The sequence below is a fragment of the Bacillus rossius genome, chromosome 2, assembly GCF_032445375.1.
Source record: "Bacillus rossius redtenbacheri isolate Brsri chromosome 2, Brsri_v3, whole genome shotgun sequence".
Classification (NCBI taxonomy): domain Eukaryota; kingdom Metazoa; phylum Arthropoda; class Insecta; order Phasmatodea; family Bacillidae; genus Bacillus; species Bacillus rossius.
Window position 1 is genome coordinate 72546389 of NC_086331.1, and position 20134 is coordinate 72566522.

Below are 20134 nucleotides of genomic sequence, written 5' to 3' on the forward strand. Positions count from 1 at the left end.
AAAATCTCTAGTAAAGACTCTGAATTTATCATAAATACTAGGTAATATTTTCGAACATTAACACACCTTTAGTTCTTACCTTCACATTATTGCACCAAAAATGGGTTAGATATACAGTTTAAAGATATCGTGAAAACCATTCTTCACGCAGTTGTACACCATTGTAATATAAGCTACATGCATTAAATCCTGAATGTATCCTTCCAAAGCACTATTGTGAAATTTATTTGTTGTAACACAGCATGTAAAACGGGATAGAGAGGGCGATATCGGTCGGTGGCTAGCCGGCCGAGCTGCGCGCAGCTCGTCTATACAGTAAAGTACTGCACAGTGTATTTGCATCGCGAGCACAAATAAAAAATAGCACGAGGGGAGCACTTATAAAGACTGCTTTCCTACATCCCTCTGCCGCTGCTGGTCAAGCAAAGGAGCGACGGGAGGGAAGCCAGACCTCACATAGCCCAGAGGCGCGATAAAGTCACAATAGAGCTAGGGAATAGTCTCGGGCAGCGTAAATGAACGCATAGCAGCATGAATAAATGTTACATAGGTAAACAATATAATTATTGATACAATTGCTACAATAATCTTCAACTTTGAAAAAAAAACTTGTTTTTACAACCATACCTATCTGGATTACACATATTTATGCACGGACACCATTTTTTGTAATAGATGCATACGGCTAGAAGTCAGATGGATAAATAGTATTTTCTGCGACTGTAGTGGTGCATTCATTGCGGGACATAATTTATGAAGATAAACAGTGTTAAAATAATATTTTCTTCTCAATCAAGTAATGGACAGGGTAAATGCAGAATCATATGGTAAAGCACTAACTGAGGAAGCTAGCTCAGGGTAATTGACGAGTATGCCTGGCATGTACATAAATGGTTTTTCCTTATTAACACACCCTTGTTTGAAAAATGATAACATTCCTCCAAAGATGCTGAAGACAGAAATTCATCCTAGTTCGTAAAAAAAAAAATAGCTCTTGAGATCCTTTGAAACAGTACGAGACAATGAAGGAATACATGGATTGGAACGAATGCCTTCCTCCATAGCCCACCATAACCCCAACTTGTGACTGCATGAAGAAACTCACGGCAGTGACTACAAGATAGGTGACTGTGGACCAGCTGCACGACAAAGTACTAAAGCTTACAGATAAGAGAACCTAGCCATCTGTGAAGAGTGTGAGGGGCAGGAGTTGAGTGCATTTAGACAAATCGATGGGGTCCACTCAGGTAAAATGCAGCATGCAAATATTTTGTATGAACTAGGCTAAAGAAACCAGTTTTCAGTTCTTCCATGGGGCATCCAAAAGAAGTACAGATCTGTTGGAGAGGAGGGACGGGTCTATCACAGCACTGTACCATTGACCAGGGTAAGGGGTAATGTAATAATGGGTGTAGATGCCGAGCTGTATAATTGCAGGAAATCAAAGAGTATTGGCCAGAGCCGCAGCATCAACAATCGTGGAATCCTAAAGAACTGTAAGAAGACGTGGTCTTGGACCTGACAGGGCCATAAAACCATACAGCCTGAAAAAAATGGTTTCTGCTAGCGGCAAATGACTTGTTCATTCAGTGAGTGGAGATGTGGCCACTGAGCAACACTATAGCCTCAACGATGAGATCCTGGAGACTGAATATTTCCCATACTGGGGATTTCCATGCTAACTGCTGAAAGATAATGTACCTGGAAGGAACAGTACAATACTTGCGACGGTGAAGCAGTTGACAACAAACAATTTATCATCCAAGAGCAATCCCAACAGAAAGAAAAGCTCAATTGATTTTGTGCCTTAAAAGGGACCATAACAAATGGGACATCCTAATTCCAGCATCCCCCATTTTACTGACAGAGAATTCAGCAACATGAGCCAGACCAGCAATGATGGTGTTTGGGCAGAATCTCACCCTGCCAGGTAAGCAGGGCCTGCTGGCTTTAAAGAGGGTATGAGAGAAGGCACACCCCATCAAGAAACCTAGTTAGGAGAGCAGATGCTACATATTCTACAGGCCCCAGGCCCCACCTGTCCTGCCATTATCGTCATCATCATCCATCGATTCATTCATTCATTAGCTCGCTGTAATGGAACGTAAAGTAGTTTGTATTAGCAACCATTTACAAAAATTCATCTCACTCCTCTACTCCGAAATTGTGTATTGTACATTTCATTTAAAGATTTTTTGTATGTGCAGGTGTTTTCCCATCAGAATATTAGTACTCACATATTTATTTACTTGCTTATTCGCAAAAGTTCAGTCCCCCACTGTAGTTTCTGCTTTGCCAAAGACCGAATGTCTAACCTTTAGATCTTTTTGGATAGCCCCAACAGCAGATAGATGAAATACTTTTTAAAAGTAATATTTGTATTTGTTTTGAAACAAAATTAAATATGTGAAACAAAGTACATGTGATAACTAGTACTACTGTAACCTTTCAGAATGTTCTAGGATGATGTTCGTTGCACAATTTTTGCTACATAATTCAATATTCACATTGCTCAGCAACTTACACAAAGCTACAAATGTGCTACTAGTGCCGATAATTCAACACCCGAGTCCAGATATGCCATATTTAAATATAGTTTTTGCTAATTCACCAACTATAAATTATTTTGACAACAGCGTTAGCATTACGTAATGACATTTACGGGGATGCCCACAAAATTGTCTTCAAGGACTAAAGACCCTGACCATACCCCAGTTTTAAGTAAACTGCTAGAAAGAAAAGTTTTCAATAAAATAAATTAGACTGTTTAGTGTAGCAGAGCAGTAGTTTCTTAAGACTGGGCCAAGAAATTTTTTTCCTGTCAAGGTGCCACAACTATTATATTTTATGATCATGACTGGTTAACTATTTTTGTAAAACAAAAAAAAAAAATCTCAAAATTAAATTGCCTTTCTTCCATCATTCGATTTTTTTTTTAAAACTTATTTTGAACAAACCTCTCAATTTTAACTACTATCATAGTTGCAAGTAGTGTTAATTTGTAATGGAACTTGTATTGTGTTATTGCTGTTATATTATATTATTTTAATTTTGTAATGCTTTTAATACTGTTCTTGTACCTGTTTATGTGTTTGTATTTATGTTTATTTGTAATTTTTTTTGACATATTCTATACCATTGCATGGTCTATTGAATGAAATCAAAAATCAAAATAAAATCAAATCAAGTGTTAGTTTGTTAACGTGGTCACCTTGATAATGTTTACAAGCAATTTAAGTTGACTTCAAAATGGACATAAGTACCCAGCATTTACATACACACACATGATAAATATAACCTGACAAAATCTAAAATTGAAGAATTAATTGTATGTACTTTTTCAAGAGATGTTCTTCAGGGTCAATTCACTAATTCACTACAACTAATTGGTCATGCTATACTTTCACCACAAATTTATTGAGCATTCAGTTTATCTGAAGCAAATAAAGACATGACTGCTATTGACAGCCAAGCAACCTGTCATCACATTTCAGTCTGCAATGGCACACTGAAACAAGCCTAGATGCAAAGGATACAAAATATATAGGCATATCATAACAGATGTTATTACTGCACTAGGTAACAATAACAATATATGGCCACCAAAAGGGTAAATTTGGGTCATATTTCTTTAGAGATGTAGTATTGCAATTTCAATTGTTAAATGTTTGTAGCAGCTTTATTAGAAGAATTTATTATGTGCTTTGAGTGTGAAAAACCAGTTTAGTTATTCTTACAAAAAAATGACAATACACAAATAAAAAATGTTCAATTATGCAAAAAAATTGGACTTTTTTAAAAGGTTTGGTAGGTGTGTGCAGCATAACAAACCCTCATCCTCCATATTAATGTTAAATATTAAAGCACATAGCTTTTACAGCTGAAAAATAATAAAATAACTTTAAATAATAAATGGTATTCTAAATATTCAAAACACTGAAAAACCTATGGTCATAAATAGTTTGCATAACATTGTTTGTAAAATTACTATTGAAATTACCTAGCAGATTAAATTGTGGTGGGGAACCTACTAATAAAAATTCCAGCATGATAACTGTGAAATAACATTGTGGTAGTCCCATGATTATAAAAACTTAATTAAGAAAATGAAAAGTGCCTAACTTTGAAATAAATCAGCCCATCCGTTGATGCAACTTACATGGCAGTGTTTGAAACAAATAAAAACACACTTACTCTAAAAATATTCAATATTTTATTGTACACTAAGGTAGCATTTTGTAAAATAACAGTGAGATGCTGATCTAACATTAAAAAATTTATTATTAACTGGTACGAAACATGCCTAGCTTTGCTATACTCTGTGGTCAGAATCAACCCAGAAAAAAAAATTAATGCATGAAACAATTTAGGGATGAATAATAGCATGTAACAATGTTAATCACAGCATCTGCTTCCATTATATAGAAGTAACATAAAGAATGTATAAATAAGTCTACTAAAATGTATTACCTATATTAGGAAATCACAAATTTGTGTCACTAAATATGCAATCCATTATACACAAAAAGTTAGCATAAGCTAACAAATATGTATATATATTACAGTCAATGACTGCACTATGACTTCAACAATTAAATCCTACTTCAAATGTAACAAACACAAAGTACTAAAATTATATCTTCCATGTTTCTTTTTTTTCTTTCAATACTCAGAAGTGCACTATGTATATTTGCAGGTACTTCAAACAAACTTATGAGGAGCTCTCAGTCATTAAATCTAAGAGAAATCCAATGACAGGAATAAGCTATAGTAAAGTAAAAATATTTACATATATTTATATTTACATATATGTATTTATATTAACACTAATTATTATTTTGAGTATCCCTACATTAGAAAGCAACACAAAAAAAATTCAGAAACATAACATTTTTTTTATGACATGGAAAGAGCAACTAAATTGTAAGTATTCATTACTATAGAACAATGAATTATAACCATTAATATTCACAGTTTACATTCACAAGTTGTACTAAGAACAATGTATGTACATACAAAAATTTAAAAAACATATTTTTAATATATACTTCACAAAATAAAACCACAAAAAATGTTTCTGTTCAATATAACATTTTTACCTGGCAGCTGTGCAGGAACGAGTACGGGAGCTTAATTGTCAAAATAGGTACAGTAGTTACTAAACTATAATGTCATGTGTATAAATACTTGTAATTTTTCACAAATATAATTATGCTAGCAGAACATTTAGATATTACTTAATATAACATTAAAAAAATTAACACTACATGCAGCAGATGAGGAATATTATAACAACCAAGAATTAAACTTTTACTTGGTTTGAATGTAAGAACTCTTGGTTCTGGTTCAAATTCTTACAAATTTATACTTACAGACAAAATAGATACATAATGAGCATTAAAAAAAATTCACTATAAGATAATACTTAGTGAAATTCATGAAAGAAGACATCACGCTTACTTTACCAAATTCAAACAAAAATTACTCAGCTGCCATTTTGTGTATGTTTTGTTTGTAAATAGAAACTTACACACTTGAGTGTTCATCAAGTAAATGAAATTAATAATAGATTGGTTTTTGTTTATAAATTACTCATGAAACATTACTGTAATGAAAACTCAAATGTACATTGTTTAATATAAAATATTAAAAACAACACACTTCTTACTTTTATTTATAAGGGAAGGTCCCCAGATTTACAACTGCCTTGTAAAATAAAATAAACAGTGAGATAAATTTTTGTTTTCATAAGTCAGAATATACAATAAAATAAAATGCAAAAAAGAATATTTGTAAATGAGCTATACTCAATCACCTCATTAAAGAAATTTCAGTTTTTGACCATGGCAGGATTTCGTCAAAGTAAAAAAGTTTCTCTAATACAGGGGTAGCTCCACTTCATCATTAATTGGGCAAATGTATTTAAAAGAAGGCCTCATGTTTATATAGCCAAGATAGAAAATGTATTTTGTTCAATTGAATCTTACAATAATAACAGATGGTTAGTAAGGAAGTGTGCCACACCATCAGACATTAATCACCACTACACAGGAAGTTAGTTAGGAGAGACAAAAAATATTTTGTTTGAAATTTCTTTATGAAAGCAATGTTTTTCTTACATATTTTATGCTATTGAACTATGTACTTTGCTAATATTTCTAATAAAATGTTATCCCAAGTAAATATGTAAATGCTTAAAACTAGTTCTAAGTTTACTGACTAATCTAAAACCATGCTAAAATTAAAGGAATATTACATTTTGTTCAGAAAGTATATCAAAAACATAACTCTTGTAAGATTTGGATAGTTTTTTTGAAATGTATGGAACATAGGATGTGCAAAGATTTGGAAATCAAAACCAAATCAAAGATTAATTTTCTTCCACCAACAAAATTAAAAAAAACATTGAAGATTCCCAAGACTTTTTATGTGTGTTTGCAAAACAGTGCACAACGCAGTGCTCACCCAGTGATTTTTTTAATCAAAATTTAGCAAAGAGAATGAAACTTGTATTTATTTTGGTTACTTTGATATATTATTATAACATTTTTCGGATACATTATAGACAGTGATTAACCAGATGCATGCTCAACCCCCTTACATAAAAAATATAATGCCGAAAATAATCCCACTGAAATTAGTAGTATTGAAAGTTAGAAAGAGAGGGTCAAATCTAATGATAGAGATGTTAAAAAAACTTCAGAAAATGTGACAAGCGCTAAGATAGGAAAGGAAATATTACAGTACTTAATCAGGCAGTGCTCTGGTCCAATATCTTCTGGATTACAGAGAGACCACTGAATGTATACACATCCCCCCTCCCCTGGCATATGGGTAGCATCTATAATTTTTGGCATAAAAATCTAACATTTTTACAGACAAGATTGCCCTCCAACAATGGGTCGCATCGTATAGATGCCTTCAGTAGAATTATATTAATACAAGTGGTGAAGTCTTCATGTTCTGTATCTTCGCTAATTGGCACGTAAACATAACAGCACTGGGCAATCTGCAGTCCTCTATCAAAGGTTATTTCAATTTCAACAGTCCAAAATATTTTTTGCAGTCTTTTCAGTCAATTTATGTAACATAAAAAAATTATGTGCTAAGTGTGTTATGTTTTTAGCCAATATAAATCTTTTGAAATTTGTGAAATGTTTCAAGTATTTACTTCTATGGTTACAAAAAAACTGACAATATTTACAGTAATTTTGAGGATGAAAAGCTTATCGTTTGTATTTCCAGTTCTCAATGTCAGGTTGGATGTTTTCAGCATGTTTACAAGGTAACTTTAGTTATTCTTATGACTTATAAAATAAACATGCATTTTTTTGCCAGGATTGTAGGTACGTAGTTCGAAGCAAATGGAAGGCAAAGGGATCTTTTACCTCTGCAAAGGCACAAGTCACTTTCCCTTTGCCACTCTCACCATCAATTTTGCATTGTAATGTTTGCAACTGCAAATTAATAGGTGAATTACAGACTATGAACAAGGGAGTTTGTAAGTTTTTTGTATGGAAGTAATAAACAACAGCCATTGGCAGTTATGTCAGATTACATATATTAAAAAGACTGAGTATTTAAATGAACTAATAATTTTTTTTTTGAAAAAGTAATAAGGCTTATTTCAACTCAACTGTTCTTAGGAAGAAATTGTATGATGGTATTTAAAATCTTCAGAGATATGTTGTAATAAAAGGGTTACTTTTACAATAATTTTTCTTTAGTGTATTTCACATTCATTACATACTGTAGTAATGATTTTAAAAAATTCCATTGACATATGACATTGCTAGTTTTAAAAATGTATATCATAGAGAAACCACAAGAATGTGATTCCTGTGGTATATCTATGACATACGTATTTAAAAGATTTTCATGGCCATACACCATTGCTGGTTTTAATTACAGTCATAGAGAAACCACAAGAATCATTCTTGTGGTTTCTCTATCACATACAGTTAAAACCACCAATGGCGTAAATCCATGAATATATTTTATATCAAGCTTCCCCACTGTAAGAATCATTCAGAGAACGTAAACTGTAGTAATGTTATTTGTGCATATTCTTTATTACTGCTGTGTGTGTGAATTCTGTTTTTAGAGGTCTTGATACCCAGTTTGTACAGATGTGCTTAAAATATTTAATTTTAAAATTATGTTTCTTTGTAGAAATGATTTTGCATTTTGTGATTGCAATTAAATGGAGAAGTCTAGGGAGGAATGCAACACTGCAAATGTTTACAATATATCACCAGTACAGTATTTGAAAAATTGTATTTTGTAAATTGCATTGTAATTTCCAGGCAATCCTTTTATCTTGAAAAGGGGTGGTAAGGTTATGTTAAACAGTTGGCATAAGTTAGTAATAATTAATTTAGAAAGGTAAACCATAAAAGAAAAAACTACCTAACAGGAAGGCATGTTTGGATTCATATAAGTAATTTTTCTAATTTATATTCAGGGTTGCTACACATTTTTGAATATGATATTCCCTGATTTGTCCAGGTTTTTCAGTCTATATGGAAAATTTTCCAGACCATTAAATATGGTTGCAATAATAATTAGTAAATTAATTTGGAAATTTTGTAAACTGTAATTTGTTATTTTCAACACGACTAACTGATGATTTGTATTAGATATGTCCTTTCCGATAGTTAATCTCTTAGCATTAGTTAGCTTACATAAGCTTTTCAATGAGTGTTTTAACTTCACCACTTTGATAAACTAATCACCAGACAGGAACTCAATTGTGTCCTGTTTTACACACACAATTTATTAATCCTTAGTAATAGTGCTGTCAGGTTTAGTCTATTTATAACAACTTGGCTGTATCTTTTTCTGTTAAAAGTGGCTAGGTGATTACACATGTATTATCAGGGTGGCCACTGTTTTGGCAAAACCAGAGTCCAGGAATTTTCATGATATTTAAGGTTAATGTCTCATGATGGTTTTTGAATCACTATCTTAGTACTAAATGTAGCAACCTATATATCTGGCTACAGTATTAAGATTTAAAAAAAAATTACTTTTCATTAACACTAATTTTTAAAGTAAGGAAGCGATTAGAATTTTCCTTACCCAATATTCGTAAGAATAAAATAAAAAATATTTGTGCAGTTGCATTGCAGTAAAAAAAAACTTTAACTTATGATGTTAATTTAACATTTAAATGAAATTGTTTTTACAGACATACTAATGTTAATGCTGTTTCACATACCCAAGTTCATCATTGCCCTAAACTCTGTTACTACTTACTACTATATAAAAGCCCAGTACAAGAATATTCAGAGTTAATGTACACTAATATTGGGCTTATATTTGGTATGTCAAGCAGTAGTGTTGCCATAATTAACTTGTCCATTATGCATCAGGACATTTACAATTACTATGGTACTTTATCAGGGGTTATTCCTCACTTGCATTTCACTGGTTTACAATTCTTTTTCACCATTATTTTCAGCTAGGCGGACAGTAAATAATGTATGGGTATTTTGTACATTTGTTATTTTTTAATGGTGTATGGTACAGGCAATATTTAAGTGGAAAAGGATATTTAAAGCTTATCTTAAGAAACAATTGTTACTGCAGCGAATTCTACAAAATTCCTAGTCTAGCATTCAAAAAGAAATTAAACTTTTGGGTGTGTTATAAAGGTTATTGTACACAAAATTATGGCAATGGTGTGTTAAAACGACTAAAATTAATTCTAAACAAAAATGAAAACATAATTACAGCAAATGATGATGTAAAATCCAATATCGTTAACTATTTTAATATTGAATTATCTACATTGTTTATTATAATGAAATTGCAAGAGAAGATAGCACCGCATGCTAAAGTAAAGTACTGAATGTTCCAATTAAATTTAAGTCCAAAAATATTTTATTGCCTTAATGTTTTTTTTTTGATACTTCAAACACATTTAACAAAGAAGTTATTTTAAGTTAGGTTTATACTAACAATTCTATATAAACCTTTCTTTGATATACTTTCTATGATATGAACATCTCATATGACATCTATCTACGGCAACTTCAAACAATAACATATTAAACTAACAATTAAGTAATAAACACAAATTAATTAAATGTGATGGTAATAAAATATATCCTAGATTGCCTAAAAAAGGAAAAAAAATATGATTACTATATAGAACAAAAAATAAAAAAAAAATTAAAATATTAAACATGTATATTTAGTTTGTAAATTTTTTAAGTGAAAAAAATACACTCTAATAAAATTGACTCAATCCTCTTTAATTTACTTATGCATAATGAGTATTCAAGAAGTAGAAGAGCTCTGCTTTCTTTTTATAGTCTAAATAATTGATGCCACAACCTGTTAAAGGAATGTAATAACTGTACTGTTAAAATAGATGGCTGCAACAACACCCCATATGATACACCCAAATTGTGTGTGCAAGGCTTGTTCATATTTTCCTAATGGCAATTAGCACACAAATGTTAGATACATTACTTTACTTGTGCATTAAATCTGAACATATAAGCTTAGGTGTACCAAAAGCTCTTCACAGGAACCATAATAAAATAATAATACATTAATTTCCAAAAAATAATGTTATGCTTCAGTTGTCAAAAAAATTATCATTAGTTGACATAACCTTCTGCATGAATTTCTCACAAATATGTGGTTCAAGGTTAATGTTTTCCATTGTTTTTTTTCCTCCCCGCAACGATTAAAAGGAAATTTAAATTGTGCCATTGTAAAACTATTTATGGGTCCATTTAATAAAATTTAAAGCAAAATTTTGAAATGTACTGAGGATCATTTTTCACTTACACTTTGTCAAGCCACTCAGGTTTGCAACTTCAATTTCAGGATTTCAATCCACCCAGTGTTTGTGTGTGTGTGAGTGTGTATATGTATATGTATATATATATAAGATTCTAGTATATAATTAAAATTTATTGCGAAAAACACGTAATGGCAATTCGTGTTCTGCAGTTCATTTGAACATACAAACACTAAAATGAGTAGTGTGTTAAACTTATTACTCAGCATATTTTTCTCAAATGTAACTTTAATAGGCACCTAAAGCATGAAATAATTATAATGAAATTTATCATGTTGTGAGATACAGTCAAAACCACATGTAAGCATAAACAAAAATTTTTATTTATTAATATTAGCAATATTTATAAAACATTTGTAAATGTTTGTTCCTGTTAAATTTTTGACTTATAAGGTTAGATTTTCTTAATTTCATTATATAGCACAATCTATTTATTAAGAACACATATCATGAAAATTTTGGGTTTACTTAATATACAAAAAATTAATTTTTTAAATCAATTTATCAATTATCTATTTAATTGTTTAAAGGATAGTTCTGAGCTTCACTAAAGTAACTTAAAATTTATCAATATCCACATTAAGTCCATTTTTATACTACAGGAAGCTTATAGACATTTTGGCAAACTTTTTATCAAGCACCTGATAATTTTAGATTATTTAAAAATGTTAGTGATATGTAACATATGGAGTAAAACTTTGGGATGGTGCTGACGAGACTGCAGAAAAAAATTAAAACTGTGACCTATGGTTTAAAAGGCACCATTCCTAAACTTTGAGCTCATTTTGTAAGTAATCGCCAATCAGAGATGAGTTTGGAGACAATTTCTGGAAGCATGGCTGAGCCAGTTGAGCAGTTTATAATTGTTTCCATCTATAATGCTCCTGTCTCAACAACAAGTATGAATACAAAACCAATTCAGCATATGCACTCAACTTGCTCAGCCTCACAGAAGAAAAATGAGCACATGCTTCACACTGACTGGCTAAAACCAATACTGTTAACTTTTTTGAACATAATGATTCTCGACCCTAGGTCTATTACACATCTTCATCTTATATTGGCATTATCTGCACTAAGGAACTAACATCTTACAACTTTTATTCAACTGGTGCCACGATAAAAATACCGAGGTTGTGAGGTTTGAATCCTACATTGAGTAGCTGACTGGTACTTTTAGAAAGAGTCAGTTAGTTATTAGTTGCAAGCTGTCCCGTAACAAGCCTCACAACAAGGTGGGGATGTTAATATAAATAAACACTCTCTTTGTAAAATTAACTACAATTTAGTTTCAAAGTTTGGCAAAAGAATTTTCAAATGAATAAAAATGATAGCTTAAAAGCCATTCCTTTAGTTCTGCTGATTAAATTACATTATACTTAATAAAATCTTGGTAATCTAATGCTTTTGACTGTGATCCACAATCTTAACTCAAATACCCAGAGTAGGCATTTATAGTTATAAAACCAATACACCTTTCTGAGATCATCTCATTTGACAGAAAAACTAAAAATAAATCTATAGATTTTTTTGGTACAAATTTACATTTTTAACCAACCATGTTGAAAATTAAACACAAGTCGAAAAACATTGTCACATAGCAATATTTGTGTTTGCATGTAGTGGAAGGACTAAAAAATCTGCTGAAAGTAGAGTTAAACCTGGGCTTTTAAAAGAGTTCAATTTAATGAACTCACTTTAGCACCATGCAATACAGCACAGTTTTCCAGAACAAAGATAGCTTGCTCTACAATTTAATCAATCAGTAGGTACAAATTAGCACTCAATAAAAATATTAATTATATGCATTATTAAATAAAAATATGCTAAAATGATTAAACATGAAGGTGTTTTAAATAGTGGTGCACCGATGCGGATACCGATGAATCGTAATCGGCGATTATGGGTACTTACCGATTAATCGTAATCGCTGATTATCTTAACGATTACTTTGCCGATTATTTACGTCCCGGCGTAATTAAGTAGGTTTTTACCGTGTAATATTTTGTTACACATTTTAGGATGAAATACGGTAATATTTGTATATATTAAAAAATTCATCTAACTCCGTCATATCATAAATAAAGATATTTCGTTAAGTTTATAAATCTCATTGCCTCGAACAATAAAAAAGACATTTTTCCTACACGTTTATTTACGTTTCGTCTTTTGTTTAGTGGCCTTGTACATTACCTATAGCCAGAGACGTAAAATAGATGGCACGCAATCAAAATACCACAAACAGTTGCAGTGGATTCTATGACAATCGATCTTTTCGAGTCGTAGTAGCGGTTTAAAATCGTGGTCCCGATACCTTCTAGTTTTTATCACTGCGTTTTACAAACTCGTTATGGGCGTCTTTGGTAACATTATCCGTTTGTTATTTGTATGACGTGAAAAGTGAAAAAGTATTTATAATTTTATATATTCAGTCAACATAAATAAAATCACATGTGCTAGAATTGGTTTTTAGTCATTTTTATATATTTATAGTGAGATGGCGAGTAGGGAGAAAAAAAGTGAAGTGTGGAAACATTTTTCTATAAACTCAAGTGAACAAAATAAAGCAGCATGTTTACATGTTAGACGGTAATTTCTTGATGCAACCTTATGTGATAGTAATAATGCTAGTTTTCCGCAACAAAAACTTACCCATTGTAAATTACAATTATTAGACTGTAGTTCCAGTTGTTTACAATAACAAATATAAATAGAAGTTAATTTAATTTACACTTTGCAATGACTTAATAGTGTATTTTATATATTTTTATACTGTAATTATAACTGTATTCTCGATTTTACCTAATCTTGTTATTAAATTCACATGGGAATAAAAATTTTTGTGTGCATTATTACATTTAAAAAATTTCTTCATTATAATCGGTAACTGAATCGGTATCTGCCGATTATTGCTCTCATAATCGGTAATCGAATCGGTAATCAGTAAAGTCATATCGGTGCATCACTAGTTTTAAATGTGGACCATTCGTACAATTTTTTTTATGACATTATTTGATTTAACAAGCATTTTTAGTTTCAAACCACAAGTTAAATTCAAATTTTTACATTTGAAAATACAGTAAACTCTCGATTATCCGTGTTAATTGGGACGCACTGATGCTCGGATAATTAAAATCTTGTAAAAAATACAGGATAATCAGTTTCACACTAAGAGCCCTCTCTAATTTGGGTCAAACCATATATTTGTCTTCAGTAGAATTCCGAGCACAAATGAAGTCTTTTGTGTACTGTGCCTCAGCTTATTGAAACGTAAACAGTGGCATTGTGTCGCCAAGCAGTCTTTGTCAGTCTTCCATCCCCCTTTTCTGGTATTTGATTCTTCTACCTCTCGATAGCATGTAGTTCTTTCTTCTCAGTTCTTTGTCCTTTCATAAAACCAGCATGCAGAGAAACTCGTGCCAGGCTGGTGGAATATATAAATAGCACTTCAATACACCAATTGCAGTTACAAGCCTGGGAAATAAATTGCATGAGAAAACGATATTGTTGGCGTCATGAAAATCTGTCATAATAGACACGTAAAGATTGCCTTCACTTAGGTTGCTAGCTCACGGTCATTTACAACAGCAGAAGAGGGAAAGTTGAATAAACAGTGCTCAAGATCACAGCAAGCAGTGTAAACAAAAATTCCGGATAGTTTGTTTTTTGATTTTAACGGTGTCCCTTCCTCCAGCAGAATGCTCGCTAATCACATCACTCGCTGGACACCTGACAGGCAGATGGGTGGACTGATATCAGCGGTTGAAACAAACAAGACGGAGACCGGAGACATGAAGCAACAATTAGCGCATCCCCTTCGGGTTTAAAGTGTGACAAGTGTGACAAATGAGAGGGTGAATGATAAGAAGTGTTGAACTAAACAGCCTTTTAACATGGTAACGAGATGGTTAAAAATATAGAAAGACATAGCAAAGAAGTGCAAGAAGTGCGCTGGATGCCACAGTTTATTTTTTTTTTACAGCTTCAGAATACAACAAAACTAATAAACATAAGTTAAGCACCGATAACTCAACAACAGGATAATACGGGCTGGATAACATGGGGCCCAGATAATTGAGAGATTACTGTATTTAGTATTACAAAATAAAATACAAATAAAACATAACATTTCAAAACATAAGAGCTCTGAGCTCACCTAGAGCAAGTGCGGTCTCCTTTCTACCAGTCTCATAGTTAGATCTAACAAGAAAGAAAGAAATAAAAAAACTAGTTTTATAACAAAAAAAAAATTCAATATCACCTTTAAAACATATGAGTAGGTACAATAAGATATTGCCAAATAGTTCAAAGTGAAAAAATCATAAGTCAGTTAGCAAAAAAATGTGGTGATTTATTGCCACATTCCAGTTATTACTGCTGCAAAAATAATTCTGACAAAACTAGACATCTTGTTCTTTTTTTATTTAGGAACATATAAATTTAAAAAGTGAAAATAAGCAGTAAGACACAACAAGTAGCCAAACAGACCTAGGTTTATGAGTAAATTGAGATACTAATTCTACATTTAAATAATTTTTAAAATAAAGAAGAAATTGTGGACATAAACCACTGCACAGCAATTGTTTGTGAGAGAAAACCAAAGACAAAGTATGTAAACAAGTACAAAAATTGAAAACAAGCCCAACTTAGCTAATGTAAAAAAAAAAAATTAAAAATTGTGCAAATGCTTTCCAATGGCGTATGTCAATAATTTATCACCAAGTTACTTTTTCCTATTGCAACACATTTTTAAAGAACACAAAAAGTTTGCAATTAAAAAGGGTAGGTACCAGTTTTCAAATAAAAAGTCGACTTATGTAATAAATATAAGAAATAAAGTTTTTACTATCTATTTTTGTGAAAGATTTACTTGCACTTGCTATTTACTTTAGTGTGCTTAAGAAGGTACTGCCAAGCTGATAGCTTAAAGCTGGTTTTATTGATTAACTGTTTCATAACTCCATATATATATATATACACACACACACACACACACACACACACACACACACACACACACACACACACACACACATTATGTGCACTCACCAAAACATTTTTGAGCCATAGTAACGCTAAAAAATTTCATGAAAAATTCCAAGACGATCACTTCAAAACATGAGCTCTTTCCTAATACCTAATGTTTAAACATTTCTCAAACATTTTCCATCCAAAATTCAAAAGGATTATTAACTAAAGTATTTTTAACTACAAAAAATAAATTTGGCCTTTTAAGGTTATAATCAACAGTTTTATTTTTTGCCAGTGGCAATTATTTAAGAAACGACACTCTTTAATACTAAAACAAGCAAACCTTCTTCGCAAATTGTTCCTGGTCTTACATATTGAAACAAATATAGGTCAAGTATAGTATTCAATACAATCTTGATGCAGAAAAATTTTTTAGCAAGTCTAGTAAAATACAATGACTTCACAGTCCATTTGAAAACCTCAAGATTTGTAATTATTTGTACACACAAATTTTTGTTTGCATGCAGCATTTTATGCTCTGCAGTAAAAAAAATTAATTTTATCTCACCTACACACACATATGTTCCCCATTACTAGGCCTGTGCGAATATCAGTTTTTTAGTTCGAATCAAATATGAATATGAATATCAAATTATTCTCAAATACAAATATCAAATTCGAATAGTAAAAATTAGAATCCCACTAAAATATTTTTTCCACATAAAAAAAATACATTATGAAAGAAAAAGTAAATGTGTAATGTAGTGGCTTCAGGGAAATTAGATAAATAATACTTATGTAAAAGGTTGGTTAGGTTAAATCAGCTAAAATTACTAGAGGTAAAATTTTGTTGAAATATTCATGGTAATCAAAATAGGAACTAAAAAATAATAATAAACAGTGCAAAGCGAATATGTAAGGCAATTGCAGTATATGTGAAGATACTTCAAGCGGGTGGGTTTAAAATGAATGTACATTCAACAATTTTAATTTATACTTAAATATGATGTAGGTCTATAAAATTTTTACAACTTGTTTTTTTGAATTTTTTACTATGTGAAAATAAATCATTATTTATGGATTATATATATATTTTTGGCTTGTTTTAACTTAAGTGTAGGAACACAATAGCTGCTTAGAAAGTTGCTCTTTTTTTTCTGTCTAGTAATGTGTGCTTGGTAAGAGTCGAAGTTTTTTTTCCTATCTTAGTGTGACCTTTTTTTTAAGTCACAGGGGAGAAGATAATTGCCTCAGCTGTCACTCCACCAGGAGTGTATGTGTGGGCCTATATCCGGCCATCGTTCACTGTGTATTATCCACCAGAAAAATGTTGTCACAGGTTGTTAGACTTTAGGAGTGTTTGCTGTGAGGATGCAAACATATGCTTTCCAAGAGATCTATGCAAGTTTTTTCTCTTCGCCACCACACACTGAACGAAACTAATCACAGAGCTCGCATGCCGTGTTTCTACCCTCTGATCTGAAAACTGTCAAATTTAACAACCACACAGTTTTTTGATTTTTACATTTATCCTTCTTAGTATGCTGTCAGTTTTAATCTATTTTTAATAGGGATGGGCCGGTCGAATCCAGGATTCGTCGAATCTGCGAGGATTCAAGTAACCTATTGGTGAAAACCACACACATTAGTAAACATTCAGCCAAGAACAAGAGAAATATGTCCGTAGATATAACCATATTTACCTGAATATAATGCGATTATTTTTATCAAAATATCCAAAACTGAAAGTGGGGATCGCAGTATAACCGCAAACCTACATCTTTGCCGCTCGAAGAATGTTTTGAAATGACGCGGCGCTGCGAGACAACTGTGTCAAGGTCAGGGCCGGCGCCAGCAATGCGGAAAAAATGTTAAATATGTGTTTTAAGGGATGATAGTCGCACATTTTATAACTAAATCGTGCATCAAAAACACATTTCGTTCAAATTAAAACAGAAAAACGGAACTCGGACGAAAGGCGGAATTAACGCATAATTATCTTCGTAGTACATATTAACGAAAAAATAGGTAGTTTACTCAGTACTTGATAAAGCGCGCGCGGGGCATTCTATCATCGGCGATTTATCGATAGCCCACTACGTGCGCGCACTCTATACGGGAATCAACGTAACCAAACGTGAATGATGCTAAGATGCAACGACATAATTCAACACGTTTGAAAATATCTTTAAAAAAATTTCCACATTAAATCAGTAAGTGGTAGTATTCAAACTAATAATAAATTTCAACTTGTAAAATACATAAAACATTTGATATGGGAAAATAACTTTATTGACATCTTGGAGAAAAATAGTGTATATCTTAATGAGAAAAATGGCAGGACCAAAACTTTTTCCCGTGTTTGCGATATGTTCAGTGGTGGTGACTGTTAATTGTCGCGATTTGGGGTTATGTTACGAGGGGAAAAAACGTAAATAGCAGAATTGATCGTTACATATTTTACCTGTAGTAGGCCTACTAAGTGTACATCAGGCATGTTCCATTATTATGGTTTTTAAATTAGGCTTCTGTGCTCATTGAATGTAACTATCTTAAGTACCTGACGTTCATATTACTTAAATTAACTCATGAGTAGTGTTAAAGTAGGTTTTTTTTAAATTTTTTTTTTTAGGTCATATTAACTAGCATCGCATGCCCATATTTCATCAAGTAAGTTCTTTGTATTTGTTTTATGCCTTTTTTAATGGAATAATGTCAGTGTTTTAGGTTTATTTGTACTAGAAAACAACAATTTGAATGAACATTTTTTTTTAAATAATTTTTTTAATAATTCTTTTTCATGGATTTGGATTCAATATTCGAAAAATCCTTAAAGGATTTGACTAAGTATTCGGATTCTGCCAAAAATAGGATTCGACCCATCTCTAATTTTTAATGACCTGCCGGACTGTCTTCTCTATTAAATACTTTAGCTGATAACGTGGGTGTTAGTAAAGGTTCCGAATTAGTGTTAAAACCAGCTTTACTATATTAGTCTTCTCAAAATTTACATGGTGCGATTAAGCAAAAAATTTCACATAAAAAACACTAAACCATTATGAAAATCCTTTGAAAATATTGTCCTGCCCGATGAGAAAATCTTTTGTGATCCCAAAATTATCTGAGACTTCGAGATCCCGCACAGCCGTATTTGTAAATGACTGAATATTCATTTTTTTTCAAATGTTAATCTAATTGAATATGAATAATAAACTATTAGTTTTGATAGTCAAAAATTTGAATATTCACACAGGCCATTACACCACATAAAAAGAAATTAACATACTTATTCACAATTTTAAAAAAATCACCCAAATCATTGCAACACTCAAACTGAAATCTATTTTTAAACACACATTTACTATATATAATGTAATGACTATAAAATAACACAGTTCCAAAAAGTGTATTTTTAGAATCTTACCAATAAATTAAAAAAAAACTTGTGTTAAAATTTTAACTTCTAAATATACATAAAAAATATTTATGTGGAAAGCTATTATTTTACAAAATTATTGGTTATATTAGCCAAAAATACAATTTTTTTTGTAATAGTAACTCAAGATGCAAAATTTATTCAAATACAGTAAATTTTAATGGAATATACATTTTCGATGGATTCAGATTTAGTTTGTAATTAGGGTTACATAACAACTATAGGAACTGACTGAATAGACAGGTCATATCCATATCACTTAGGTATGTAGCTTGACAATTTCAAAAGCTACACATAAGTATTCAATAATGCTACACAAAATGAGCAGCGTTTAGAACTATGAAAATGGAACAGGACACTTGTCATCAATTGTATTTACTGGACAAGAACTAAGCTCAGCAATGGATGATTTGCAATTTCCCTCCAAGACAGGAGTATCACCATTGGGAACATTTGTAAGAGGTAATATTTGATCACAGTTAGCAGAATTATCACCAGCTAAATTTGAACAGCACATTTCTTTGGAGTCACATGTAATGCATTTGAGAAAAGTTGTTGAGCTATGAATCACAGAATAGCAACTGCAACAAACACGAACAGGGTGATATAACTGTTCACGGGGAAGTGGTACCTCATTTTCTGAGCAATCAGCACAAAATATCTTGCCACAATTCCTGAAACAGAGAAAGAAGGCAAGGTTAAATTACAAAATAAATACAGGTGAAAGTATGAAATTAAAACAGTACAAATTTTTGAAACTTGAATTAATAATATAAATATTACAAATAATAAAATTTTCAATGTTATCGTTAAAGGAACAAGCTATTAAGTGCATTTGGAAAGTTATCTGATGAACTTATAATGGTGTGACTTTATATCATAAATTAAATAGCAATCATATCTTTCTTGTA

The 20134-nt window shown here is 31.5% G+C and overlaps 1 protein-coding gene across 4 annotated transcripts in view; it reads right to left on the bottom strand.

Moving 5' to 3' along the window:
* Positions 1-4190: 4190 nt before the first annotated feature.
* The window catches only part of LOC134529370 (myotubularin-related protein 4), a 263105-nt gene continuing 247161 nt past the window's right edge, over positions 4191-20134 (bottom strand). For all 4 annotated transcript variants that reach the window (XM_063363357.1, XM_063363359.1, XM_063363356.1 and 1 more), the window contains exon 15: positions 4191-19897. In XM_063363357.1, coding sequence (XP_063219427.1) covers positions 19561-19897 — 337 coding nt within the window. In that variant the 3' untranslated portion in view covers positions 4191-19560. The remainder of the gene's footprint in view (positions 19898-20134) is intronic.